This window comes from Anser anser (genome assembly GCF_964211835.1).
Source record: "Anser anser genome assembly, chromosome: 4".
In the NCBI taxonomy this organism is placed as follows: domain Eukaryota; kingdom Metazoa; phylum Chordata; class Aves; order Anseriformes; family Anatidae; genus Anser; species Anser anser.
In genome coordinates this window covers 59,389,960-59,415,077 of record NC_139724.1, presented here as the reverse complement: position 1 = coordinate 59,415,077, position 25,118 = coordinate 59,389,960, and the positions used below count along the sequence as shown (strand labels likewise).

Sequence of the window (25,118 nt, the reverse complement as noted above, 5' to 3'; positions counted from 1 at the left end):
TCCAGATATGTTGGAGTTGTTGATTTTAAGTTGAGGGAAAACAATAAAAAAAAAAGCCTGCAAATTACTTGTCTTCTTTCTTCTTTCTTTCTTTAAAAGGCTTTTGTCTCGTTGTCCAGCCCCAGACTCCTCACATTCCTTCACAGATGTACGTGGCTGTACTGCAGGAGCCGGTTGCATCTGACAGCAGACTGCTTTTAGAACGGGGATCAGGGGAAGGACAGAAGTTTCCGTTTAGCACACTCCCAACTACAGCGTACCTGTAGTGGCTGAAATGTTAGTATTTCTTCACTCCCCACCCCGTCACAATGAGTGGCTTTTGGGATACCACCTATTCCCCAGAAATCGGAGATGTAGAGCTGTTGGCACGTAACTTCAACCTCTCATCAGACTTCACTGTCACTTCATGTTGTTGGAGAGCAGAGGTTGGAATTTGTTCTTTCTTTCTGACTTGGGCAGTGTATTCTGAAACGTCTCTGGAGATGCTATAAAAATCTGAAGATCTTTTCATTAGATTCCTCCTATTTCAAGCATTGTTTCCCTCAGACCTCCTCTGAGGAAGTAAAACTTTCTTTAGTCACTCTATTCTGTATTTAATTTAGTGTTCTTAATCATCTCTATCCCCTAATAAGTACACTGTGCGTGTCTCAAAGCCCATTCATTTGACAGCTTTGTTTAAGGCAAGTGGGACTTGCCACTCCATCAGGCTCCGGGCCTTATGCTGTCCTGGATTAGTGATTGCCATATTTTATGGCTGACAACATCGGGAGGTTTCTGCTTCAGGAGAAGGAGCCGGAACTGTTGCATTAAACAGCTATGGGATAACATTTTTTTTCCAGGAAAGTTCCCTTCTGAGCAGTCTTCCTTTCCCGTGCAGAAAGCACACGATTTCCCTTCAGTTATCCTATTTACTGCGGCTGGCTGGGGTGAGGTTAACATGCTTCCTAGCAGCTGTTCTGGTGCTGTGTTTTGGGTTTGTGACCAAAGCACTGCTGCTAACACCCCCCTGCTTTAGGTGTTGCTGACCAGGGTCTGCCCGGCATCGAGGCCTTTCTGCCTTGCAGTGAGTGCACTGGGGGCTTGTGAGAGGCCAGGAGGGAGCACGAGCAGGCAGATGACCTGGGCTAACCTGAGAGATGTTCCCTACCATAAAGTGTCATCCTCAGCAATAAATGGGAGAGGGGGCTTAGGGAGGTTAGCTGTCTTTTGGGGGGGAACTGGCCGAGCTTGATCCACCCGTGGGAGTTGGCGAGTGATTGCCTTGCATTGCTTGTTTTCTTTCTGTCTTCTTCCACTTCTTCATTTATTAAACATCTTTTTTTTTAATCTGAAGCTACAAGTTTTCTTGCTTTTTATTCTTCCTTTCCTCTTCCCCCATCCCACTGGGAGTGGGGGGAGGTGAGCCAGCAGCTGTGTGGTGCCTAGCTGCCTACCGGGGCTAACCCCACAACACCATGAAGATCCCTTCCTGCTTGTGTAAGGCAAAAAGAGGTGCTTACTCAGATATCAACACGTGGATATCTGCTGTATGTTTTGGGATGATTTAGGTCAAGTATTTCGCTTTTATTTTTAATCCAGCTTTTCTGGTGCCTCACTTCCCATAATGTGCTTCTCCAGCCCATTCTTCTCAGCTAGCCAGCCTTAGTCTGCCACTCATGTCTTCCAACTCTTGCTCTTCCTGGTATTCCCTGCCTGCTGGCCTCATCAGCGTACTCTTTCCACTCAGCTGTTAACTCCTACTGTCTTCAAATTCGACAGCTCCCCTTTGCTTTTTTGCCTCTCAGGAGACCATTATTTACAGTAAGATCCATGATACTCATGCTATACGCCAAAAGGCCAAGGGAAGACAGAATTCTTAAGGCAAATTGCTGAAGTTTGCCTCTATTTGATTGCTGTGGATTGATTTTTTTTAAGGCTAATAAGCTCAGCAAATAAAGGTGAATGGACTTTCTCAGGGACTGTGAAAGGGTTGTTCCTGGCTAAAGGCCAGTGCCGGAAGAATGTGAAGTTCATATTCCAGGCATGAGGATGCTACAGCAGTTTAGCGACCACCAATTTTCAGTCGAAGCTGAGGATGGGACAGCCTGGGATTTCTTTTTTATAGTTCTTGCAAATGCAAAACTGCCTTGGTTTTAATTTATTTTTTCCTTCCAAAGTTGACTTGAAACACAGAGTCATTGGGGAAAAAAAATGTTCAGCCAGAACAGTTAAGTTTAGCAACAGAAAATAAGATTGTATTACAGAAAGAAGTTGGGTACTGCTAGTAGATGGTTACAGTAACTGATCAATTTTCTTTGTGCTCTTACGCAGATGTTGGCAATGATGGAACTTCCCACTCTCACAGTGATAGGAGGCTGTGGTATAATGTGTATTGTATCTGAGTGAGGCATTCCGAATAGGATTTGGCATTGTGATGTTGTCTGAAAACATTTGAGAATTACCATTGGTGTTGTCATGTTTACCTAACCTGAGAATGTTAAAAAATTGAGCAGGAGTAGTTAGTGTTCGTACAAGGTTCATGGTAGCGCATTGTTCGTGTCCAGGGTTACTTGAGAGGCAGGCAGGTACAGCATGCGAAGAGGCAGAAGCAGTGCGTTTTCTTCCCATTCCATGAACGGAGAAAAGTTTGAATAAAAGTTTGAATGGCAAACTGGGGCTTGCTAAATGAAAAGGATGGATTTGAAAAGAAGAGTGATTTGGGACATGATGTGCGAGCAGAGCTATTCCTACAGTGCGGAACGTGCAAGTGAAATTAATTTATGCAAAGTATCAGAGGAGAAGTAAAATACATAAAGTAATAGGATACAGAGCAGTGGTTGGAGAAAATATAGGACTGGGAAAAGAATTATTGGAACCGGCACAACTAGCTGCAACAGCAAGTGGTCCTGGTGAGCCTCGCGCTCGCACTGCTGTTTGCAGTGCAGTGTGTTAGTGAAATGCAGTTTGCACTGAATCAGTTTTGTGAATTGACATGGCAGCTTGGCTGTGTGTCTGGCATTGCAGTACAGTACACCTGAAGCAGTGCTTAGTCTTGGATAGTTTTTAAAAAACAAGGAAATGAGAGGGCATTCAGATATAATTATATACGACTTCTTATTAGGACTTCAAATTATATATATTTAGCTTATTTTATAACCACTAGAGGAAATGGTCTGTGATACATTTTGTTTCCTGTATATTTTTAATGCATCAATTTACATATTTTCAAGATGTATGCAAAGAGGAGTAAGGGAAATGCTGAACACAAAAAGAAATCCCAGAACAGAGAAAATCCAGGAAAAGCCTACACGAGAAAAATATTGCAAGCTCTGTCAGGTAATGCTGACAAAACTGAACTGGCTTATATTTCAACATGTCAAATAGCTTGAAATAACTGCAATCATAGCTTATACACTGTCTGTCATTTAGCACAAAACTGTAAATGTTTCTTGCACTTCCAGAGTGTCTGTCTTGGCCTCACAAACATTAAAGAGCCTTCTTCATGGCAGTTACTGGTAGTCCTTGTGCGCCGCGTTGGTGATACAGGTATCGACAGCAAATTGAAAACATACGGAAAGAGCAAACCAAATGAACCATTAAATGTAATACATGTGCTACTTTTAGTTTTCCTGTCTTTTTTGTGTATTTTGAGTTTTGCAATGCGACTGAAAGTGTGGTGCCCTGGATGCAACAGCTGCTGCGGAATAGTCGGGCTCCCAGGGGCGTAGATACTGGACCATGCCTGCCGGCCGTCAGCTGCAGATGACCAAGGAAAGAATCAAAGATAGCTCCAAATGTTGACTGTTTTTTATTGCTGGTGATGTCTTTGCTGCTGCTAGACCATGGTTTAGGGTTTCCTGAGAACAAGGTTGTGAAAAAAAATAGGTCGTTATGTTTAATAGAAACTAACAGAGTACTGTACCAGACTTTTGTATAAGCTTTTTTTAAGTCCTTTTTTCAGCCTCCACAGCATCCTCTAGCAGTAAATATGTTTCACAGCTTAGTCTAAAAAAACAAGTGTTGGTAGAGCAACAAAAAATCATTTTTTAGAATGAAATTGGGAGACATTAGATATAATTCCTAATTCCTGTTTGTGAGAAATAGAGAATAACCATCTTCTTTTCACATCCTGCATACCTTTTCTTTTTCTTGCAGGTTGTTGCATCCGTTTGTCACTTTTCTCTCAGGGTTTCTCTCTCACTAAAGCCTAAAGAGTTTGAGCCTATTGAGAACTATTGATCGTGCTTATTAATTTTCTTGGTATCTTTTTGTACTCTGAGATTCCTTCTTTTCACTGTGGTTCTCAGTGGACGGCAGGCAGCATTCAATCTTTTGGGTGTGTGGCAGAACAGTGCCACGGCATAATCACGTCTGAGTTGTTAATTCTTGAATTATGACCTCTTTGACCAGTGCTGTCATTGGGCTAGAGAGGTTCTTTACTGGATGTCTAAGAATGCAGTGGTAATCAACATTATTCATGCACACATTATTTAAATAATCTATAATTGTAGCGCTTCCGTACAAGAATAACACTAACTTTTCCTAAAATATCATAGCTATCCTTGTCCAAGTTTCTATTAATTGGAGTCGTTTGTAGGTTAGATCGTAAGAGTTGTAAGTTCTGAGTAACATTCATGGGATTCTTGAAAAGATGCTGAGGTGGTGCAGGGAGGTGCTGATCGCTGATGTCAAGGATGAGGCGTGCGACCACCGGTCTTTGGTCAAGTTCTCTGCTCTCTGGGGACAGCAACAGGACCCGAGGGAACGGCACGGAGCTGGGACAGGGGAGGGTCAGGCTGGGTGTTAGGGAAAGGTTCTTCACCCAGAGGGTGGTCGGGCACTGGGACAGGCTCCCCAGGGAAGTGGTCACAGCACCGAGCCTGCTGGAGCTCAGTGCTCTCAGACACATGGTCTGATTTTGGGGTGGTCCTGTACAGAGCCAGGAGTTGGACTCCATGATCCTCCTGGGTCCCTTCCAACTCGGGAGATTCTGTGATTCTGTAAGATGACGTTATTAAAGAAGCAATAGCTCTATTTAATTAGCGTGTCAAAAATTGGACTTCAGTAAATGTGAGTCTGTAACTTCCTCCTGTTTTACCTTGCCTTGTATGTGTATGTAACATCATCTCTGCAGAAGGTTCGTGTTGCTACAGGTAGCATTTGTGTGTGTTCCCAAGCCGACTCCAGCGAAGCCATGAGCTTCCTTGTGGATGGCAGAGGCTGGGGAAAGCTGCCAGGTGGTTTAGGAAGGTGCTGCGCCCAGCATCAAGTCATCCGAGTTCAACTTCTGACTCAGTCAGGGGCCTGCAAGGGGACACTGCACATCTCCAGAGTGGCTCCAGGCTTTCGCTCTGCCTCTGAAGTGGCCCTGTTGGTACAGGGCCAAGAGGATGGGTTTTGTTTCCTGGAGTAATTGCACCTGTTCCGTGTAGATGCCGTGCTCGCACAGCTTTACTAGGCAGCGATAAGCCCACCTGCAAGGGGACAGTACCTGCTGCGCCCAGAGGTAGCACCAGCACATGCTGCCTTGGAGAACGGCTGGGTTGGTCCAGGGATGTTGTGGGCTGCATGGTTTCTGCTGTGCTCGTGGCCTCTTCTTGGGCTGGATCTGTTGGCCAAGCAGGTGTCGTGTGATGCTTCCTTCACTCCAAGCTGGCACCTCTTCATTTTTCTCTTTGTGAATTAAAAGGTGCAGAGGGTTTGAAACAAAGAATATGGTTCTGGCAGCTAACCTACAGGGTTTTGTTCGAATCAGAGGGCATGCCTGGGAGGTGGAGTGAGGCAGATCCTGAAAAGACGGGGTAGAAGAGGAAAGGTTTGGGAATATAACTTCGTCTTGGTAGAGTGTCGGCTTGTGCAGGTGTAGACACCCGGTACTGCTGCCCAGGTGCAAAGCCGGCGGGTTTTGTACTTACTTTCTGCCCTACGACTGTGACAACACAGCCACGTGTACCACAGAGAAAAATCCAAATAAAGTACATGTCCGATAGAGCTTGAAACTCAAAACACACAAAAACAAATCTCGCAGCCAGAATTTTATCAGGTTGCATTTTAACTTAAAATAAGGCAAAACACGAGCGATACACTAACACCACCAAAGTAAAATGGGAAAGGAACTTAAGCGTGTTCAGAAAAATAAATGTATATTTCATTGTTGAAACTGGAAGAAGACCAACCTCATTTGGCTTAATCCTCTTTATTTGATTCCTCTGTATGGAGTGGACCACCAGCACTTCACAAGGCAAATTTCTCCAAAGTGGAATAATAACAAAACCTTGCTGAGCGATCTTGTCACTGCCCTTTCAGCAAAGTGCTGTTTTGCTCAACGCTATAAACGACTTGAGCTGCGTATTTACACTTCGCACATCTGGAGCAGTACCGAAATGAAATCGAAACGCAGCGAGTAATTCCCCAAGCTGTGGTGGAGGAGCTGCGGGCAGCCTGGCTGCACAAATGGTTAAATGACGCCACCAGGAATTCCCCCGGCGGGTCCTCATTGTCCTAGGGAGCCTCCGCTGCTCCTGTAGGGAAATATTAGAGGCGGGTTTTTCCCTTATCCAGGAAGCGTGAAGGGAAAGATATGCCTGCTTATCGAAGGGCTTGGCAAGGCGCAGCGATAGTTATGAGCACTGACAGCAGCAGCGCTCTCTCTTCTGCCTCGGTTTATTTTTAGATAGAAAAGTGTTAAGCTAAGCCTGTTAGATGTTTGTCTTCGAGCCGATAAGTGCCTTTTTTCCCCCTTTTCTTTGTCCTCATTTTATTTTGTGGTTATACTTCCGTACCAGGTTGAGCAGATGTATATTGCTGTGTACAGCCGTCCTTTTTTGCTCAGGTCTTTTACTTGGCGATTTTGGTTTAATCTGAGGATGTTTTCTCTTAGTAAAAGTGTTACTGCCTTGTGTAGACTCATTTTCTGGTGTTAGTTAAGGCTTGTCTAAAGAGCGTACTGTCTCTCAAGAGCAAGCGAAAGCACTGGAGGAAATACAGCTGTCTCAAAACACTTCGACTAAACAACATTCGGTGTATACCAGGGTATTTCTGGCTTGTGCTTTGCTACAACTCACAAGAGATTTTTCGTATACTTCTGTACCAGCACACATGAAGTATGTTGTCATCCTTTTTACGCCGTAAAGAGAAACAGATTTTTGAGAAATAAGCCCAATGGGGAGAATTTGCTGTGATTTGTTAGCGCAGAGCTAAGGCTGTTAATTTCTGTTGGTAATAACTGCTTTTTTTGGCACTTCTGGTCAATGCAAAGAGCTTCTGGTTATCTGCGTAGCTGTGATATCGTAAATCTTCCAACGTAATTTGGGGGAAAAGTAGACGTGGCCCTAACAGAAAAGACAATGAAAAAGAGTGAGTTGCTGGAGGCATTTTTTATAAGCGTAAAGTAAATGAAAGACTTGTTTAGTATTAAAGTAACTAGTGTAAATGAAATACTTCGTAGATATTCAGCAAAGAAAGCTATCTAGTCTTCTGAATAAAAAATGCCTCTGCTATTGCGGGAGGAGCTGTTGCAAGATGAATGGCATTGTAATAATAATCAAGCTAGGAAACGACAAAGAAATTATCCCATCTTCCAGTACATTTTCAGAAATTGTAAAATTGGGATAGTGTTTCATTTTGAAATTATGACTAGACGTTTTTGTTTTAAATTAGCAACTTCTTCTTATTTCAGGAAATTTGGAGAGCGACCTCAACCGAAACGGCTTACCAGGTAAGCATTAAAGAAATTCTATTTGTAGGAATATTCAGAAGTTTCCTTTTTCATCACCAGAAGGATTTCCACGTTTAAAAAGCGTGAATTGCTAATCCTAGGATTTTAAACATCAAAGCTTTTTAAAAAAATGTGATTATTGTATGCAGTTAGCATTCAGAAGAAAACTCTGAACAGCCAGTGGCTTGTTTGTTTTTAGTATGATATTCAAAATGCCTTTTAATAAATTGTATTGACTTCAGTAGGATGTGAATCTGCTTAGTTTTAGATAACCACAGGTAAGCCAGATGTCTTTTATTGCCTGAAAGTGACTTGTGAAGTCATATAAAACAGCATTCTGTACTGGCAAAATGCAGCTGTTCCGTTAGTGCTGTCACGCTGCAGGTAAGAGCAGAATTAACGTGGTGCTGTCCAGGAGTGGTCTTAACCAATTTTTGGTGAAGCCTAAGTCAGTGATGACATGAAATAGTACCATCGAGTCAATTCGTTCTGGAAAATGTTTCATGTGACTGTGCAGTGCTGTGCCTCAACTGGTTCTGGGCTCTCTAGGAAAGAATTTATGCTAGAAGCTGTCAACATTTTTCAAACTGTAGTAACACAGTCAGTGCAAATATTTATTTTTCTCTGCCACAAACTGTCCCCATCAAAAGCAGCTACTGTGTTAAAATCCTCTTAAGTATACAAGATCTGCAATTTTTTACAGTTTTGTGTGATGTTATTGCTGTATAAAGACATGGAAACACAGTGTTACTGAGGCCTGCTTCTGTCTTGAATTAAACTGTGTAAAGCACGGTGGGAAAAATGTCTGCATTTTGTGTTGGGGATATATCTGTCTTGTTGCATTTCTGGTTAGTTTGTCTTAAACTTCATTTCAATGCAAAATTGATCTGAAGTGACTTAAGTTTTAATTGGACAGACACTGCTGTTTCCTGTTGACCTACCCCTTTTCAGGGATATTTAAAGATACTGTTTGAAGTCATGAACTGCTCTCCATCTAGAGCAGTAACACCTTTTAGTATCCCCTTGAAGTTCGTGATAGAGTTTGCCTTCTGTGATTTGAAAACAACAAACTTAATGACTGTTTATTCACGTATTTTAACTATGTTGTCGTTTATATAGCGACTCTAAATTTCATGTGCAGGATTTAGCTATTAGATGTGTCAGGTACTTCTTACTTTGATTATAGAGTAGGCATCTGGGAGCTGCTAGCCATCCTTCAAAGCAGGAGCTTGTAAACCTCGTCTATACGAGGGGCTAGAAGCAAGCAACCTAACTGATAGAATATTTTGATAGAATATTTCAAATTGTCAGATAAAGTTTTGAACCTACTTAAATGCAGCTAGTCTATTAGAAGGTGTAAGAATCTTATGGCTTAAAATATATTTGTAGACAAAGATTGCAAATAAAGTGTTCATGCAGTTTGAGACAGTTCTTAAAATTTGTGTTGTCATGGATAAACATCAGTTTTACCAGTGTCAAATGTAAATAGATTGAGTTAATTCAAGTTAAAACAGTAATTTGTCTTTTCTCTGCTCTTACATGCTGCTGTTCTCATAGAAAATCTAGCACACTGATCACTGTCTTACACAGGCATGGCAAATGCAAGAATTTAAAACACGTCCTTAGCAAAGCTGGATTGTTGTCATTTCCCCCTGCCTCCACCCTATCAACTTGCTTTCCTTTATGAAACTGTATGTGGGGGATTTCTTTTGGAAAAAGTGTCAACAAAATTTTGCTTTTGTCTTCCGTATTTTTTCACTGGAAATGTTTTTACAGAGAAGCCAAGATGTCAGTTTATTTTGGTGTTACAGGTCTGTCTAAAGGGAGTTCAACAGCAGTTATAAAAAATCCCTCTTCTGTAAGGTTTCGTCTCTTTATATAACTTCCTGTTAAATTCATAATTTGTTTGTATGGTCGATGACTTTGAAGATGAGTGCATTGGTGGGCATTCAACCTGCAAAAGCTCCTCCAGGGACTTCAAAATGTTCTGTCAGCACTTTGACACAGCTAAACCCTAGGGTGTTGAATTTGGCGTGCTGCTTAATGAGCAGTTAGATTATTATACAGAGGAATGATAGGGTGTATTGTTCTCTTATTTCTCTCAAGGAATGGCTGTTGGTGTGTCTGAGGTAATTACAGCTTTTATGACTTCTGTCATTACTGTGATGATGAACGGTAGAAAAATCTATTTTTTTTGCCTGACTGTATGCAGGAAATAAAGATTTCTCTAGAAAACTAGATCAAACAATAAAGAGTTTAAGTTTTTTCTTATCTTCATAGCCAAAAGAAAACTAACATAAACATGACAAAAGTATTGATTCAGTTAATAGCTTAAACAAAATTGCAGAAGAATTTGTTGCTATCATCAGAAACTGTATTAGTTAAAGAGACAATATTGAATGATGTTCTAATCAAATATTTGGATTGAATTTTACAAAGTCAGATTTTGAATGTGTTATAGTGATGGGCACTGAGATGATTTCATATCACAAACATCCTTTTTTGTGGACAATGCAGTAGTAGCTGTAAATGACCACAAACCAATGCTGCACTGCTAGCTTGATACAAGATAGTTTGTTGTTTTTGATGTGCAATTGTCAGAGAAAACAAAACAACTTATCTTGACCCAATTAATATAATAACAGTTGTTGTTTTCAATTTCATTTGTATTTTTTTTTGTCCTAAAGCTGCCGTTGGATTATTGTAATTATAACCAAAACCAAAAGAATTTTCAAAATTTATTCTTTTAATTTTTAGGGAAGCAATGCGAAATTACCTAAAGGAGCGAGGTGATCAAACAGTGCTAATACTCCATGCAAAAGTTGCGCAGAAGTCATATGGAAATGAAAAAAGGTAAGTCTCTTTTCCTTCCTGACTTCCTTCCACAGCTCCCAGCTAGGGAAGCTGTAGTGTGTGGTCTGGTGTGTAATGCATTGTAGAATCCCTCAGATTGTTCTATAATCCGAAGAAGCTTAAATAAAATAGTGTCCATATAAATCATACAAATATGTAACATGCTGCAAACCTGTGGCATTCGACATAGTGATGCCTGTTCCTGCCAACAGGTTCTCTCTCTGTGGGTGGAATTTTTCTTCCATTGAGTTGAAATGGCTCCATTGATAATGTGATGTTCAAGGAGGTTCTTCCTTGTACCTTTTGTACCTTTTGCTTTCTAAAAGGGAGAACTGAAGACTGGGTGAAAGGCTGGATGCTTTTTTTTATGTCCCGTCCCATCCTATCCCAACATAAAGAACACATCATAATGGTCAGAGGCGTAATTTAACTTTTTTTTTCAGATTAGCTTAATGATGACCTCAGTTTATTGACTAACTCTCAACCAAATATGTAAAAAAAAAAGTCTAAATGTTTCCACCATTATTAATAGTTCAGTGTTTTATAGTGAATTAAAACATCTAATATGTCTAACTGTAAACTTTGCATTTTAAGCCCGGAGTAAAGAAGGTGATTATTGGTGACTATTTGTGGAGAAGTTTTGTCCCGAGTAATTTCAAATCGGTATAAGAGAAATTGTTCACCTCATGGTTGTGATAAGCATTCTGTTACAAAAATCAGTACAGTACAATTTACAATAATAGGTAGGGGACAGACCCTACAGGAAGATGTGAGGATGAATGCATTTTATGCACAGGTGTATTTCCTGTAGTCTTCTCTGTGTGATGCTTTTATTGCATGAGTGGTAGAAGCAAGTAGGGTGATTCTTGATATACAGATTCTAGTCCTCTTAGGATGAAATATTATATTATTAGCCTTTAATTATAAATGTTAACTTTCTTACCTTGAATTTCACTAAAATAAACAGTGCAGTGTTCAATTAGGAGTTTTCAGATACTTGGATTTTTAATGTTTCTTCGCCACAGAGGAGCACGTTCTGCAAGTTAATGGGTTTGAAGTTTCAACCTTTTTCTCCCATTGTTGTGTAACTACTGTTTCATCACTGATTTTTACAGCTTTCTGAGATTGGAGATTTTAACTCGTTTTCCTAGGAAAGTGTTAGTAAATAGGAATATAGTAGAATTAAGCCTATGAAGTTCTCTGTTCAATACTACCAATCTAAAACACATTTCCTGATGTTTGTGGGTCATGGAGGTGCAAACTGTTCTTTAGTATTCTGTGCCTGGGTAATTCTGTTCCAAGATGTGTCCTCTTCCCTGATAGCCAGTGTCTCAAATCTTTTCTTTTGGGCAGTTCTGCAGTTTCTGGTTCAGCAGCTCCATTTGCGTACTCATTCTGAGTGCTTTTTAGATCTTTCTGAGATTCTTGATGAGAATCAAATGGGAAGTCAGGGCAGGAGGAAGGGCACAAAAGCAGGCAAGTGTGCTGTGGCTCTACTGTGTATTATCTACACAGCCCTCTGTTGCTCATTGCCCTGCAAAAGAGTTGTAATGCAAGGCTTTACCAGCAGTAAATAACTTCAACCCTTTGCAGCAGATTTAACAGCCAAAAAGATTAACCATGGCAATATAGATACCTCAGTCTGTTTTCCTCTCAGATTTATTGTCATTCAAGAGTTGCGTAGTTAAGGCTCATTGCAGAGGAATTAAGCGCATTAGTCCCAGAAAAATGAGGTGCGTGCCAGCAGATATGAAAGCAAATCTCGAAACAGCTTGCTTGTAACTTCAGTCAGTTTCTTCTCCTGGGGCTGGAGCAGTTCTCGTGAAAGCAGGAACATTCTGCAAACCTGCCCTGTGTCTCATTAGGTTGGAGAACAAATTGCATCAGAAGAAGGGAGAAAAATAAGAAGATAAAGTACATTGTTTTGATTATTAAATGTTCCATTACTGTTTGGAAAACTTGAAGAAGTGTTATGAAGAACACAGGGCAGAGCTTCAAATCGTCTGCTAACAGTTTCTGTTGCCTTGAATATGTGTGTATGCTTCGTTTGATGCTGTGAAAGTCACTTTGGCACATGCATTGCCTAAACTCTCGAGTACTGGTAACACTCTGTAAATTAGTAATTGGTTTCTCGCTGCTTTGAAATGATTGCAAAGCAACATTAGGCATTCTTCTACCACCTGGATTTTGCGAGGTGCGGTTTAGTTGCCTAACTCAGCACTGCCGTAGTCGTTCCTGAAAGGTATCTCAGTTTCACTGCTTAAAAATGGGAGCGTGTCAGTTGTTGTGTGCAGGATTTCAGAGCTCTGCAAAAGAAGGCTGGGAATGAAAACAGTTGGATGCTTGTTATAAAATAATATGATGGTGACAGGACGAGGGGGAATGGGCTGAAGTTGCGCCAGGGGAGGTTTAGGTTGGATATTAGGAAGAACTTCTTACAAGAACAACTGAAAGGGTTTGTTAGGCATTGGAATGGGCTGGTCAGGGAAGTGGTTGAATCACCATCCCTGGAGGTCTTTAAGAGACGTTTAGACGTAGAGCTTAGTGATATGGTTTAGTGGAGGACTTGTCGGTGTTAGGTCAGAGGTTAGACTGGGTGATTGTGGAGGTCTCTTCCAACCTGGATGATTCGGTGATCTGATTGCCATTCTGGTACAGGGATGAAATAGGTGTTTGGAATACATGCTAATAATTCGTTTTTCAGTTAAAACCTCTTTTGTGTTACTAACCCACGTTTTAGACTATTTCTGGTACTGTTCTGCTAGCTCCCAGGCTGTAAGCACCAGCAATGATGTCCTGTTGTTATCTAGATTGTCAGCATAAACAAAAATTCTAGTTATTAAATCGTTGTATCCTTGTGTGCCCCCAAGGTACCTTGTGCAACGGAATGATTAATTAGCTTCTTTATTTTATTTTATTTTATTGAATTTTTAAATTGCTTCTGGTTTATTCATAGCAGAAAGTGCCCTTTCATCTTTTGTATTGTTGGACTGAGGAAAAATTAGTGAAGTTTTAAGGCTGCTTCATGCAACTAGTTAATCAAGTTTTCATCCCTTTTAATAGTAAATACCATTTCTAAAGAGAGTTGTTTTCTGTACATCTTTATAGACATATCTCATACCTGTTTTTACTGACAAATGCCAGATTTTCCACAGGACTTCAGTACGGCATGGGTATGACTGGTTAGGTTTTGATCCATAAAGAATAAGGTATATTGCACTATGTTCAGAAATAAAAAAAGTCACAAAATGATTTCTTAAATGACATGTCTCTTAAGGAAATATAGAAATATAGAGGCAAAAAACAAGCAAACAAAAAAAAAACACCCTTCCAGCTTCTGTTCCACTCCTTAAGCTTTGTTTGTTGTGAAGTGTTGGAAGATATTTATCATTATTAAACTTTGCATGGCATAATTAGAAGTCTGGTGCAATAACTGCCTTTCACTGTTTTGATGAGGTTTAGTAGATGGTGAAATGCTCTGTTGAAAGCTGGTTGTAGACTGCACAGATCTCTCGTGATATGGTCTGGTTTAAGTGTCCTCACAGAAAGACAGCTCCAGGTTGCTACCACGTAGGTGGAGACTTTCTGCATCAGTTTGAGGGTGTTCCTGATACTCGTCCCGATATAATAGCGTGCTAATGAAGGGAGGCTTCTTTCTTCTTTGAGTGGACCTTTCTTAGTAGCCTTGCCCTGTCTGGAGTTCCTGTTGTTTTATTTAACGAAGAAGTCGGGCGGCTATAAGCCTGGTGCTGGACTTGAGCTGAATTAAAGACTTCTTGCCTAATGTTTCCTGCTGGATGGCTGCCATCTGTCAGGGCATTCAGCTGACAGAGGCTCAGATGATGTTGAGTCCTAACGAGTGTGGGTGTTTGGCTTGTGCTTGTCGTGTCCCTTCCCTCCTCCCCATACTTCTATTCACTGAGGTTTCTCTCTTCAGAGTCGGTCCTTCTTAGCACAAGGGACGCAGTTTGAACAGTGTGAACATTCAACACGTTGAAGGACTCAAGTGTTTTGGATTCCAAGATGATGTTTGTTAGAGGCTGAGGGCCAGGCTGGTACTTGTGGGCTACATGCTGTTCCAGTTTAAACATTATCACTGCTGATTAGCCTGCAAATGTTCTAGCTGCATCTTGTTTTACGGCTGTTGGTGAAGGACCTTCTGTAATTCCTGCTCAAACACTCCCCTTCACTGCGCTGTGTTTGTTGTTGAGAGCGTAGCCTTTTCTAGGGCTTACCTCATGGCTCCACTTCTTTATCCTCAGCACTCTAGCACCCAATTATTTTTAGTTTGTTTCTTGTTGTGTTGTGTTCTTCAGTGGATGTTGTCAGTCCATCCAGCTCCGAAGGAGAGAAGACTGCTGGGTGTTTGCACGCTCAGAGCAGGGTGGGTAATTGACAGCCTCCTGCCCTGGCCCAATTGACCAACGGGTACAAAGGAAAAACTTCCCTGCTAATGGCACCCCGGAGTTAAAGAAAATGTGGTAGACACTTCTAAATCCTCCTTAAGGCACTGACTTTGAAAAGATGAACAGAGGGATGGATGACTTGGGTATTTGAAAAGAGCAAACCTTAGGGAACAGAACCCTGTGGTTTTAAAAGAGCATCGAGTGCATCACAGCTAGGTAGCAATGTCATAACCTGATCTGCTTTTACTTTATGCCCTTTCCTCTCTTGGCAGGTTCAGTAAGGGTAGCTTCTCTACCGTGTTTCTCTGTATTGATCGGCTTTAGTTGGCTGAAGGGGCTGAGGGAATATTGCCCTCTCCTTGGGTGACTGTCTGATTAAAAACAATATTGCAGGTTCTGCCAAAGGCTCCTCCTATTCCTCTTTTGATTGTTGCAGTCAAGACTCAGAAACTAATAGAAATTATCTTGTTCCTCCCTTGAAGTCGTCTGGAATGAAGGGGAGCTCCCTTAGACACCTCAGCTTGGTGTTCTTGCCGTGAAAAAACATTCGGTTTCCAGTCTGGTGGGCTGGATGTGTCAGAAGAAATGAGTAACAGCTTGCTTCTGTTTCCTGTACCGCGTTTCTGCGCTTGTAGCCTTAATATAGTTGGTAGTACTGTGTCCGTTCCTTGGTTGAAACGAAATTATACTGAAAGAAGGCAAGTGGTGGAGGCCTTTTGATTTTAGGAGACTGATCCTCTCTCTGATCTTTCCTGGCTAACATCAGTGCCACTGATAGTTCAATCTAAAACTGCCAGTCATTTTGGTTACACCAGTCACAAATCCTTGGAAGGTGCAAAGCTGGGGCATCACAGGGAAGGCAGCCTCTGCTTGAGAAGCGAGGTGTCCACAAGAACTCTGTTCTCAACTGCATGTTGTGGGGTTAGGTTGCTGAAAGTACTTCGTATATTTAACCTGGTATCCCAAAATATTTTCCTGGTTCAGCCAGTCACTGTGCCTTAAATCAGCAAATAGGAGGTACTGAATCTGCACCTTGCCATGAGGCTTTAGCAAGCGTGGAGTGGGTTTTGTCCGATGAAGCTGTTCCTGGTTGCTACACTCCAGTAATGAACAAGCTTAAAGAGCTGATCAGATCTCGTGCGGTTTCCAGATCAAGTTGTTAGGTGTTTACCTCGTGGAGGAATGCCCTTTTTTGTTTTACTGCTCATTCAGCAAGGAATTACCAGTCCATTCGTGGCACAGAGAAGAGGTATTAAGAGAAAATGTCATAAATCCAAAGAGGAAATCACATCCTCTGTGATTTTCCACTTCTGTACTGAAAATTCTGACCAAGCTCAGAAGAACCAGAGGCAGCTGCCTTTCCCCACAACAGCTATCATTTTCTGCTATAGGTCAGATTAATACTTCAGAATAATTTCTGCCTCCCACTCACTCTTACTTTAGCTTGTGGTTAAAGAAAAAAGAGGTAGGCCCTGTAAATCAAAGGTTGTTGAAGGAGGAGCAGTTTCATTTGTTCCACCAAGCATTGTCCTGCCATTTTCCCCATCAGCAACACTGGAAATTACCTAAATTAACTATTCTGGGGAGGCGATTTGCCTTCTTGTTTTTTTCCATTTCACAGTTATCTGAAAGCCAGCCTCTCATCATAAATGTTTACATTCCTATTTACATGGGAAATGGTTTGTTAAGGAGAAACGCTTCCTAGCAGTTAGTTTATACGTATCAGACACATTTTTTAATACTCTGTGAAAATTAGAAACAGGGGGATACTTGTGCCTTTTATTCACACTTCTGCATAGAAAATTGTTAGTTAACCTTTTCTATACGTGGGTTGCTGGGGTTTTGAAGAAGTGAAAAGCCCCCGTGCTGTACTTGTCTGTATCTGAAGGCTGACACGTAAGAAAACCCACTGAAATCATGGTCACTCACTCTTTCCTCTCATTTTCTAGTTGAAACTTAACTTAAAATGGTCTAAGTTAAGGGTCTATTTCTTTGTTCAGTAATCCAAAGTTTCCCAATGTTTTTCTCAGTTTCAATTTAGAAAGAGCTGTAATTGTTGTGGCTTGTTTTCTCTTCAGCAGTGGGTTAAAGCTTCTTTCTTACAGGTCTTTATTGCCACCTAGCGGCCGTAGTCATGTCAAGGACTTGGTTTAGAGTAAAGCTGAAATGCAAATAGATACGAAAAAAGTTCGGGATTTTTTTCAGGTGTTTTGACCAGTAATATAGACAAAAAGACTACATGAGGAAGAAAAGCAAATGTGTGATGCTTTCTTCATGGTGTTATACCTGTTTGTAATACAGAGCTTGAGGAATTTGGTTTCGTTTTTTGCTAAGTATTGTTCTGTTAAATGCTGATATCAATTTTTAGTCTGTATATAATTTCTTAATTGGATATAGCTTACAACTGTTGATCACAAAGTTGGGGGAATGCTTCTGTTAACACTGTTCTGCTCAGAAGGGGTCTTGGATTGGCATTGGAGTTTGACAGTTCAGAAGCTGACTATGTGATGTGTTTTTTCTGCCAATCCAGGTGTGTTTCCGAAATATCAGCTCTTGTATAGATGCATCTGTTACTTCCAGTTTCCCAAAAACAAACAAAACCCCATGACATTTCCTAACCTTGGAGCTGGTTCGTAGCCCCCATTTGAAAAGCATTGTTTGCTGGGGAAACAAGACGGTGGTGGTCCGTCTGGGATGCTGAAGTAGAGCAGGCTTCCTAAACACCACTTGGGCATAATCACTGCCCTGCTTGGCCCCATGCTGGTCTATCAGAAACGGGACTCTTCTCCTCCTTTCCTTCCGACCCACATACATGTCTGTGTATATCGATACATTTCTTTAAATATGATCACACGGCTGCAGACAGAATTTTCTCAGTGTAATGCTAAAGGTATTATTTCTTGCTTTGTTTTCTTTTTTGTGTGTTTTCCTACAACGTGCCAGAAATTACAGCAACCAACTAGGTAATCCTCAGAATAGATTTTTAACAACGACTATTGTATTCACATCTAGAGCTGGGAATATAAGGAATATAAACAAGGTTGTTCTGCAGAAAGTAAACGCCCTGCACTTTAATACCTTTCTGTGACTTTAACCATTATCATTGAACGTAGTTGACGTAATGACATATTGAACATAATTGTCATTACAAACATAAGGTTATTAAGGTCATCTTTCCTTTAAGGTAAAGAAGCATTTGAGGGAAATGAGGTCATGTAATCTGCGCTGATCTAATTTTTTTGAATAAATGCAATTGAAAAGTAGAAAATGCATTAGTGGTTTTGAGGAGAAAACTTTGTAGTAGGAAGGGAAGGGGATTAGAGTCTGAGATACTCATGGTGATCTTAAATACTCCCTGCTGCGTCATTCAGCATCTTCACAAAGAAAGCTGGAACAGATGTCAGGTAGCAAAAGATAGTAAAGATATAATAAGCCAAAAGGTGGTACAGATGGTGTATGCTGTCACATAAGAGTTATTTATTACCACTTGCTCTTTCTATTTGAAGTGATCTTCAAAATTCAGAACTTCTCTGCTTACAGCAGTAAAGTGTGAATAATGCATTCTAATGTCGGATAACAGTAAATTTCAGCTTTTTCATTAAAGGCTGGGCTAGTGGAAGTATTCTCTTGTGTCACTACTGTGAAGCTGTTAATTTTTTTTTTTGAGGCAGTTTATTGTGTAGTTTTTCAAGTTGACAATTCATCAGGAAACATCTGCTTTGCAAATTGGCAAGTTTTTACCTGCTGTTTTAATGTTCTGCATGTTTGACTGGAAGAAAAAAAAAAATCCCTGTATTCATCTGACCCATAATTACCCCCAAAAATGAAATGCAAATAGTTAATACTGATGCAATAAGCACAAAAAAAATGTTAGTTGTTAAACTTTGAATACTTCACTTCTACAAGTGGCTTTCCATTAGCTCCCAATTCCATATTTATCAAAATTTCTATCCTTCACAACAGTGTGAAGGCAATAAAAGGAGCAAAAAATTGTTATGCTATGTCTCTGCTGAAGTGGATTATCATAATGGAGGGAATAGATCATTTAGTTCTGTTGGTTTTGAATTAGTAAGTTTAAAAAGCAATCTGTATGAGCAGTTCCACAAATTAATTTCATGGGTTTTTCAAACATGCAAATCTTTTGACCTTCTATATGAATCTACCTTCTACAAATTCCCTTTTGTAGGCAGTCTTTTTTTTCAAAGCAGAGTTTGTGTTGTACTTCGAAAGATTTTCCTACATATTTAAGCTGTATGGTATATTGGTATATCATCAGTTTTGACGTGTTCCTGAAAGAGCGAGAAGTTTAAGTGAAAATCTGTGACTGTGAGTTTATTTGGCAAGATAAGCTTTTAAAAGCTGGCTTTTTTTTTGTATTCTTTTTTTTGTTTGTTTTTGTTTCTCTAATAAGGAATATAAGTTAATTGCATGCCTTAACTGAAATAGTTACAAATCTTTACGTTTAGTTGTATGGGTCCTTACTATTTACATTTTTATTATATTGTTATTAATGAAGGATTTTGGTTTCTTCTGTTTAGAAGTCTATTACTTAAAATAATTTTATTGCTGTTAAAGGTAATAGTGCTGAATAGTTGAAGTGATGAAGTATATTAAGCTTGATTTCATACTAAATCTGATTTACACTAATTAAGGTTATTGTAGTATTTAAGAAAAATTGTCCATGAGCTTAGTTGTTCCAGACCAAATTTTCAAAAAATTGTACCTACCTACAGGGATAAGGTAGGAGTCCTCGTTGGATTTCAAAAGTGCCAAATTAAGTACTGTATTCCAATTTGAATTAGAATAATTAGAAACTTTTTCAGTTATCCTTTCCCTTCATGCCTCTTTAGCTTCCTCCATAACTAGCATATACTAGTAGTTCTTTTGCTTTTTCAACTTTGATGATAAAGTGATGATAAGTGATGATAAAAACACTGCAGCTGTTGGCTAAACTCAACACAAAAGCAAATAGGATTTGCCTTTCATCATTTTGCAGAAACTTCAAGACTAATACATGGTATTGTAATAGTGTAATTATTTTTGAACTTCATGCTTTAAATAGCATTTAGACTGACTTCAGTCAGTGCTGCCAAAGAGTAAATCTTGTTTTTTATGATTACTGATGAAGATGTAAAATCACCTAAAAGAGATTTATGCTTGGATAAAATAAACTCCCTCCCTTACTAATGATGAAACCCAAGATGTTTAGGGATTGTAATCACCAGTTGTTCATTAAATTAGTTTCTAGAACAGTCCTGCATGTCTTAATCCTGTTAATCACCTACAAAAGCAAAACAGTGTAATCACTTTTAAGGCCTTTCTACTTTCTTTAAGAGTATTTCCCCTTTGTAAAGGTAAAAAGTGTTTTCATTTATAGAGATACTGTTAGCTGTCATTGAACTGGAAAGATGCTTAGTGACAGTGCATCTAATGCTAATTTTCCTTGCTTTTTCTCTTTTTTTGATTTGCATTTTAGGAAATATTCAATGCAAATGAAGTGCATGCATGTATAAACTGTAATGCAAAGTGTAAATTGATTGAGAAAGCTTTGGGCCTACAACAGTTTGTGTCTCAGTGTTTGTTTTTTTTCCTTAAAAATTGGGTGTAATGTCATAATTCACTTCATTTTTAGGTTCTTTTGTCCCCCTCCATGTGTGTATCTTATGGGCAGTGGATGGAAGAAAAAAAAAGAGCAAATGGAACGGGATGGTTGTACTGAGCAAGAGTCACAACCCTGCGCCTTCATTGGGATAGGAAACAGCGACCAAGAAATGCAGCAGCTGAACTTGGAAGGAAAGGTAGAAGTGTAATAAAACATTCAGATTACCACAAAGGATGTCATAACTACGTGGTGCATCCTTCAAGGAATGCACTGGCTTATTGTAACTTTCATTAAACTCTAGCAGATACTGCGTAAGTGGTTTTAAAAATACCTCCAAAAATATAGGACAATTCAGTCAGTGGACTTGGTTCATGGGATCATAGCAAGATACTAACTTTTCATTTGTAGGTTGTTGATTCAGAGTTCTTTTATTTGCTGCCACGGAAGCCATTGACTAGGTCACCACAATTAGATGGATGATTTGGGTCTGATCTGAACAGATTCTTTAAACGGTTCTGAAATCTGGTTAGTTGCTTCCACGAGCAATTACTAACTCAAGGAGTTTTTGCAAAATGCATACCATACGTACATTGTAGCTTAAACACATGATTTCACAGAATCCCACTGAAGATGTTACAGCTTTAAAGTTTATAGTATAATTTCTCAGAAACGTGTTTGTTATGCCAAGATAGACACTGTTTTTGTGTGGGTTCTGAGTACTCACTTCTTAAAATGAAGGATAATAAAAGTTCTTGAGATTTTTAAGCTCTTGCTGTCACCTAGTTCAGCCGCTTAGCTATTAGTAACTTTCCATTGGCTTCAAAACCCAATCCTCTCTTATCTTTTCAAGAAAAGCTTGTTTCAATGCATTTTTTTGCCCAAGCAGCTTCTTGTGCACGTCTGCTGTACTGCCTTTATAGCTCTACTTGAACGTAATTTTTAGTAGTGCTTTCACCCATTCAGATGTGGCTTTGATACAGCTAGTCTCTAATCATCTGCTTTCTAGCCTTAGCAAGGGTATTTAGAAAGAAATTAAAGAAATTAAACTCAGGTGCTAAACTTCACAAAGCTAAGCAGTAGTTCATAAGAAAATGTCCATATGGAAGTGTTCCATATGAATTGGGAAAAAAAATCAGGCGTTGTCAGTAGGGGGAAGAGATGGAAAAAGCAATTTCTGATCTGCTTTAGAAAATAATTTGTCAGTTTCCAGTTTTGTTCACAATGATGTGTATAGCTTCTTGAACTGGGCTAATCTGAAAAAAGAAACAATAGTATGTTTTTACCTACAGAATTATTGCACTGCCAAAACGTTATACATATCAGATTCAGACAAGAGAAAGCACTTCATGTTATCAGTAAAAATGTTCTATGGCAATAGTGATGACATCGGTGTGTTCCTCAGTAAACGAATCAAAGTCATCTCCAAGCCTTCTAAAAAGAAACAGTCACTGAAAAATGCAGACTGTAAGTATTCTACAGTTCTTTTCTTTATGTAGCAATTCATTTTGCCTCCTACTCATTTTTGATGTGTTCTGAGATTTTGACTACAACATAAAATACAACAAAATTTTCAATTCGTTTTTTCTAATTTACTTTAGAACTGTACACGAGTATATTTTAAAGTGTTCCAATGTAGATTATACTGTTGGGTTTTATGCAGTCACAATTACTTAGTAAATATAAAAGGTCCACCAAAAAACTTTATTCTGAGGAGGAAATCCTTGTCAGCAAATGCATAAAGAATGCTCTATCTCAGCTTTCTAAGCTGTTGAATCCCTTAAGCTGCCTTGATCTGGTGCTTAGGATATTTTGACCAGTAGCAAAGAGGTAACTTTCATATTGTAGTAAGAGTAACACACATTACCCACACCGTGCCTTTTCACGTCACAGCCACCTTCTTACTGTCTCATGCCATTTCATATTGGTTTTACTTTTAATATATTTTGCATGATCACTAATAAATAATTAGTTAAGAAATCTGTGTGGTGATGTTTCACCCAGATTTACTTGCTTACCATGTTTTTTAACTAAAGATATCTCTGGTGCTAATGTACAATTGGGAGCATTTTTACTTTTTCTCCAAAGTTTTTTGCCTGCATACCACTGGAGCACCTCAAGAGATGCCGTGTTTTTTTTTGTTTGTTTTTCTCTCTCTTCACTAGTGCTTTAAAAGGCTCTTCCATCTGTGTTGGGCTGGAACCCATTCACCTATGGAATGTGGATCTCGGGGCGCTAGCTTGCCACATGACTAAAGGCGGTCTGGTGCTGTGCAGTTCACACCCGTGGGCTCAGAGTATGCACTGCTGACTTTGTATTCAGACAGATAGTGTTGATGGACAGTGAATATGAACCAAGCATCCTTCGGTAGTAAATGTGAACCAAGTAAAAGAAACGTGCCTGTTTTCATGACAAAATGATAGTTGCTGAATTTTTTTTAGGGGAGCAGACTTATCCTTTCTCCCTTTTGAGCAATAAGTAAGTTCAGATCTGAGAATTTCAGGTTGCATGGTTACAATTTTATATACTTGTGTCTGTCTTCCTTTGAATTGATTGTCATTTGTAAGAATAATTTTTTTTATACTTCAAATGTGATGATCACTGAAAGTAATTTAAGTACTTCTCAAGGGTAAGCTAAAGCTTCTGCTCAAATAATCAATTGTTTGAAAGCTGTGAACAGAAGAAAAAAATCAGCTGGCAAGCACTGGCCAATTTGGCCAAGTGGCATAATTCTGTGAACTAGCATGCCTTTGGAGAACAGCCCCTATATGTTTCCCACTTGTAATTCTGTGACTATTTTTGGTCTGTCACAAATATTTTGTAATCTAAGTAGTAAGTGAGAATTATTTCTTGATTTCCGCTATTTATTAGTTTATTTATTGTATTTGTGACTTTTTCTTACTTTTCTGTGTACTAGCAAAGTAATTTTATAATCTGAAGTCTGTATGTATTCCTTGCAGTATGTATTGCATCAGGGACAAAAGTGGCACTATTTAATAGACTTCGATCCCAAACAGTTAGCACCAGATATTTGCACGTAGAAGGCGGTAATTTCCATGCCAGTTCACAACAGTGGGGAGCATTTTACATTCACCTCTGTAAGTAAAAATGAAGGAATATATATTTTTAACTTCCCCTCCCTCCATCCCCACAAAAAAGTCCTGCATTTTTCTTTCTTACTAATTGCCCAAGCTCAGATTTGTTTTGTTACTGAGTGTATATTTGATGTAATAGTGTGATATTAAATTTTCCTCTTATCAAGAAAAACTTTTATCAAAACAAATAATGTGGAACTTCCTGTTTCGTGCAGTGGATGATGATGAATCAGAAGGAGAAGAATTCACAGTGAGAGACGGCTACATTCATTATGGGCAGACTGTCAAACTTGTATGCTCAGTTACTGGCATGGCACTCCCAAGACTGGTACAGTTTAATTTCTCCAGTGCTATAATTAATTTGTAGATGGTTAGTTAGTGTAATCGCATAGTTGGTTTTGCATTGTTTACAATTCTGGCTTTATATGTTTCCTTTTAGTAATATGTGTTTTATATGGAAAATGGCATTCATTTTAATAAAAGCATATTTTTATCTTTGTATCTGCATATTAATTCTATAAGTAAAGAACAGCTTGTAAATTAAGCACAGGGAATTATTTTTTTCAAAATTCAAACCTACCAAAGTAGGTTAATCTGCAAGCTGTCCTTAAGAAAATACAAGTCTATTTTAAAAACAGTAATGTAGGTCACAGTCTAGCAAAATACTTTCAATATTGAATAGATGAGTAAAGACTTTACAACCTGTAGGACAATGCATTTGTTGAGTTCAGCGCAGATTTTAAAATATTCTACTGATTTGAAACTAAAAGCAAACCAAAACCAAGTATGTACTTCTAAGGCTACATCATTATACCAACATCTTGCAAAAACATTTTGTTCATTTACTAATGCTGTATTAAATATATAACATTGCAACTACATTTAGAATGATTAAAAAAAATTAGAAACTTTCAACCATTTGTCACAGATATAAAATTGGTTATAAGAACTTAAGATTTGTGAACTAAGAAATCTTTTATTGATGGATACACAGTAATGTTGTTTATAAATAAATTTAAATAGAATTACATTTTTTTTCTCTTGTTTTCTGCACCTAATGCCATCCTAAGTGGAATTTTTTGACTAATAATAAACCATGCTTCCTATGAGATCTTCTGTGAAATTGTGGTTTGTCAGACCATTATGAATTTCATACAAGATTTTGCTAATTCCACTTTTAATTAGAAGTGTTTTTTTTAAACATGCCAATATAAAACCAACCTTCTATGCAGGAAGGTTTTTCTTCCCCTTCCCAGAGGTATCTTACTCTGACTGTAATGAGAAGTTTTTTCCTAATATCAAACTCAGCTGAAGAATAAGATAGACTGCTTGCATTAAATGGTATAAAAAGATAATATAAATAAATCTCAAAAAAAAAATCATCCTGTTACCTGACAAAAAAAAATCCAGACCCAGTTACTACTGATCTGGTTCAGCGCATGTGAAATTCAGTAAGAGGGATCTCATTT

General features: G+C 39.1%; 1 protein-coding gene across 2 annotated transcripts in view; it reads left to right on the top strand.

Moving 5' to 3' along the window:
* Positions 1 to 25,118, top strand: part of RBPJ (recombination signal binding protein for immunoglobulin kappa J region) — a 59,318-nt gene that overhangs the window by 23,787 nt on the left and 10,413 nt on the right. For both annotated transcript variants that reach the window (XM_083833802.1, XM_083833801.1), the window contains exons 2-7: positions 7,658 to 7,696; positions 10,454 to 10,549; positions 20,588 to 20,753; positions 21,847 to 22,021; positions 23,515 to 23,652; positions 23,865 to 23,977. In XM_083833802.1, the coding sequence (XP_083689928.1) occupies positions 7,658 to 7,696; positions 10,454 to 10,549; positions 20,588 to 20,753; positions 21,847 to 22,021; positions 23,515 to 23,652; positions 23,865 to 23,977 (727 nt within the window). The remainder of the gene's footprint in view (positions 1 to 7,657; positions 7,697 to 10,453; positions 10,550 to 20,587; positions 20,754 to 21,846; positions 22,022 to 23,514; positions 23,653 to 23,864; positions 23,978 to 25,118) is intronic.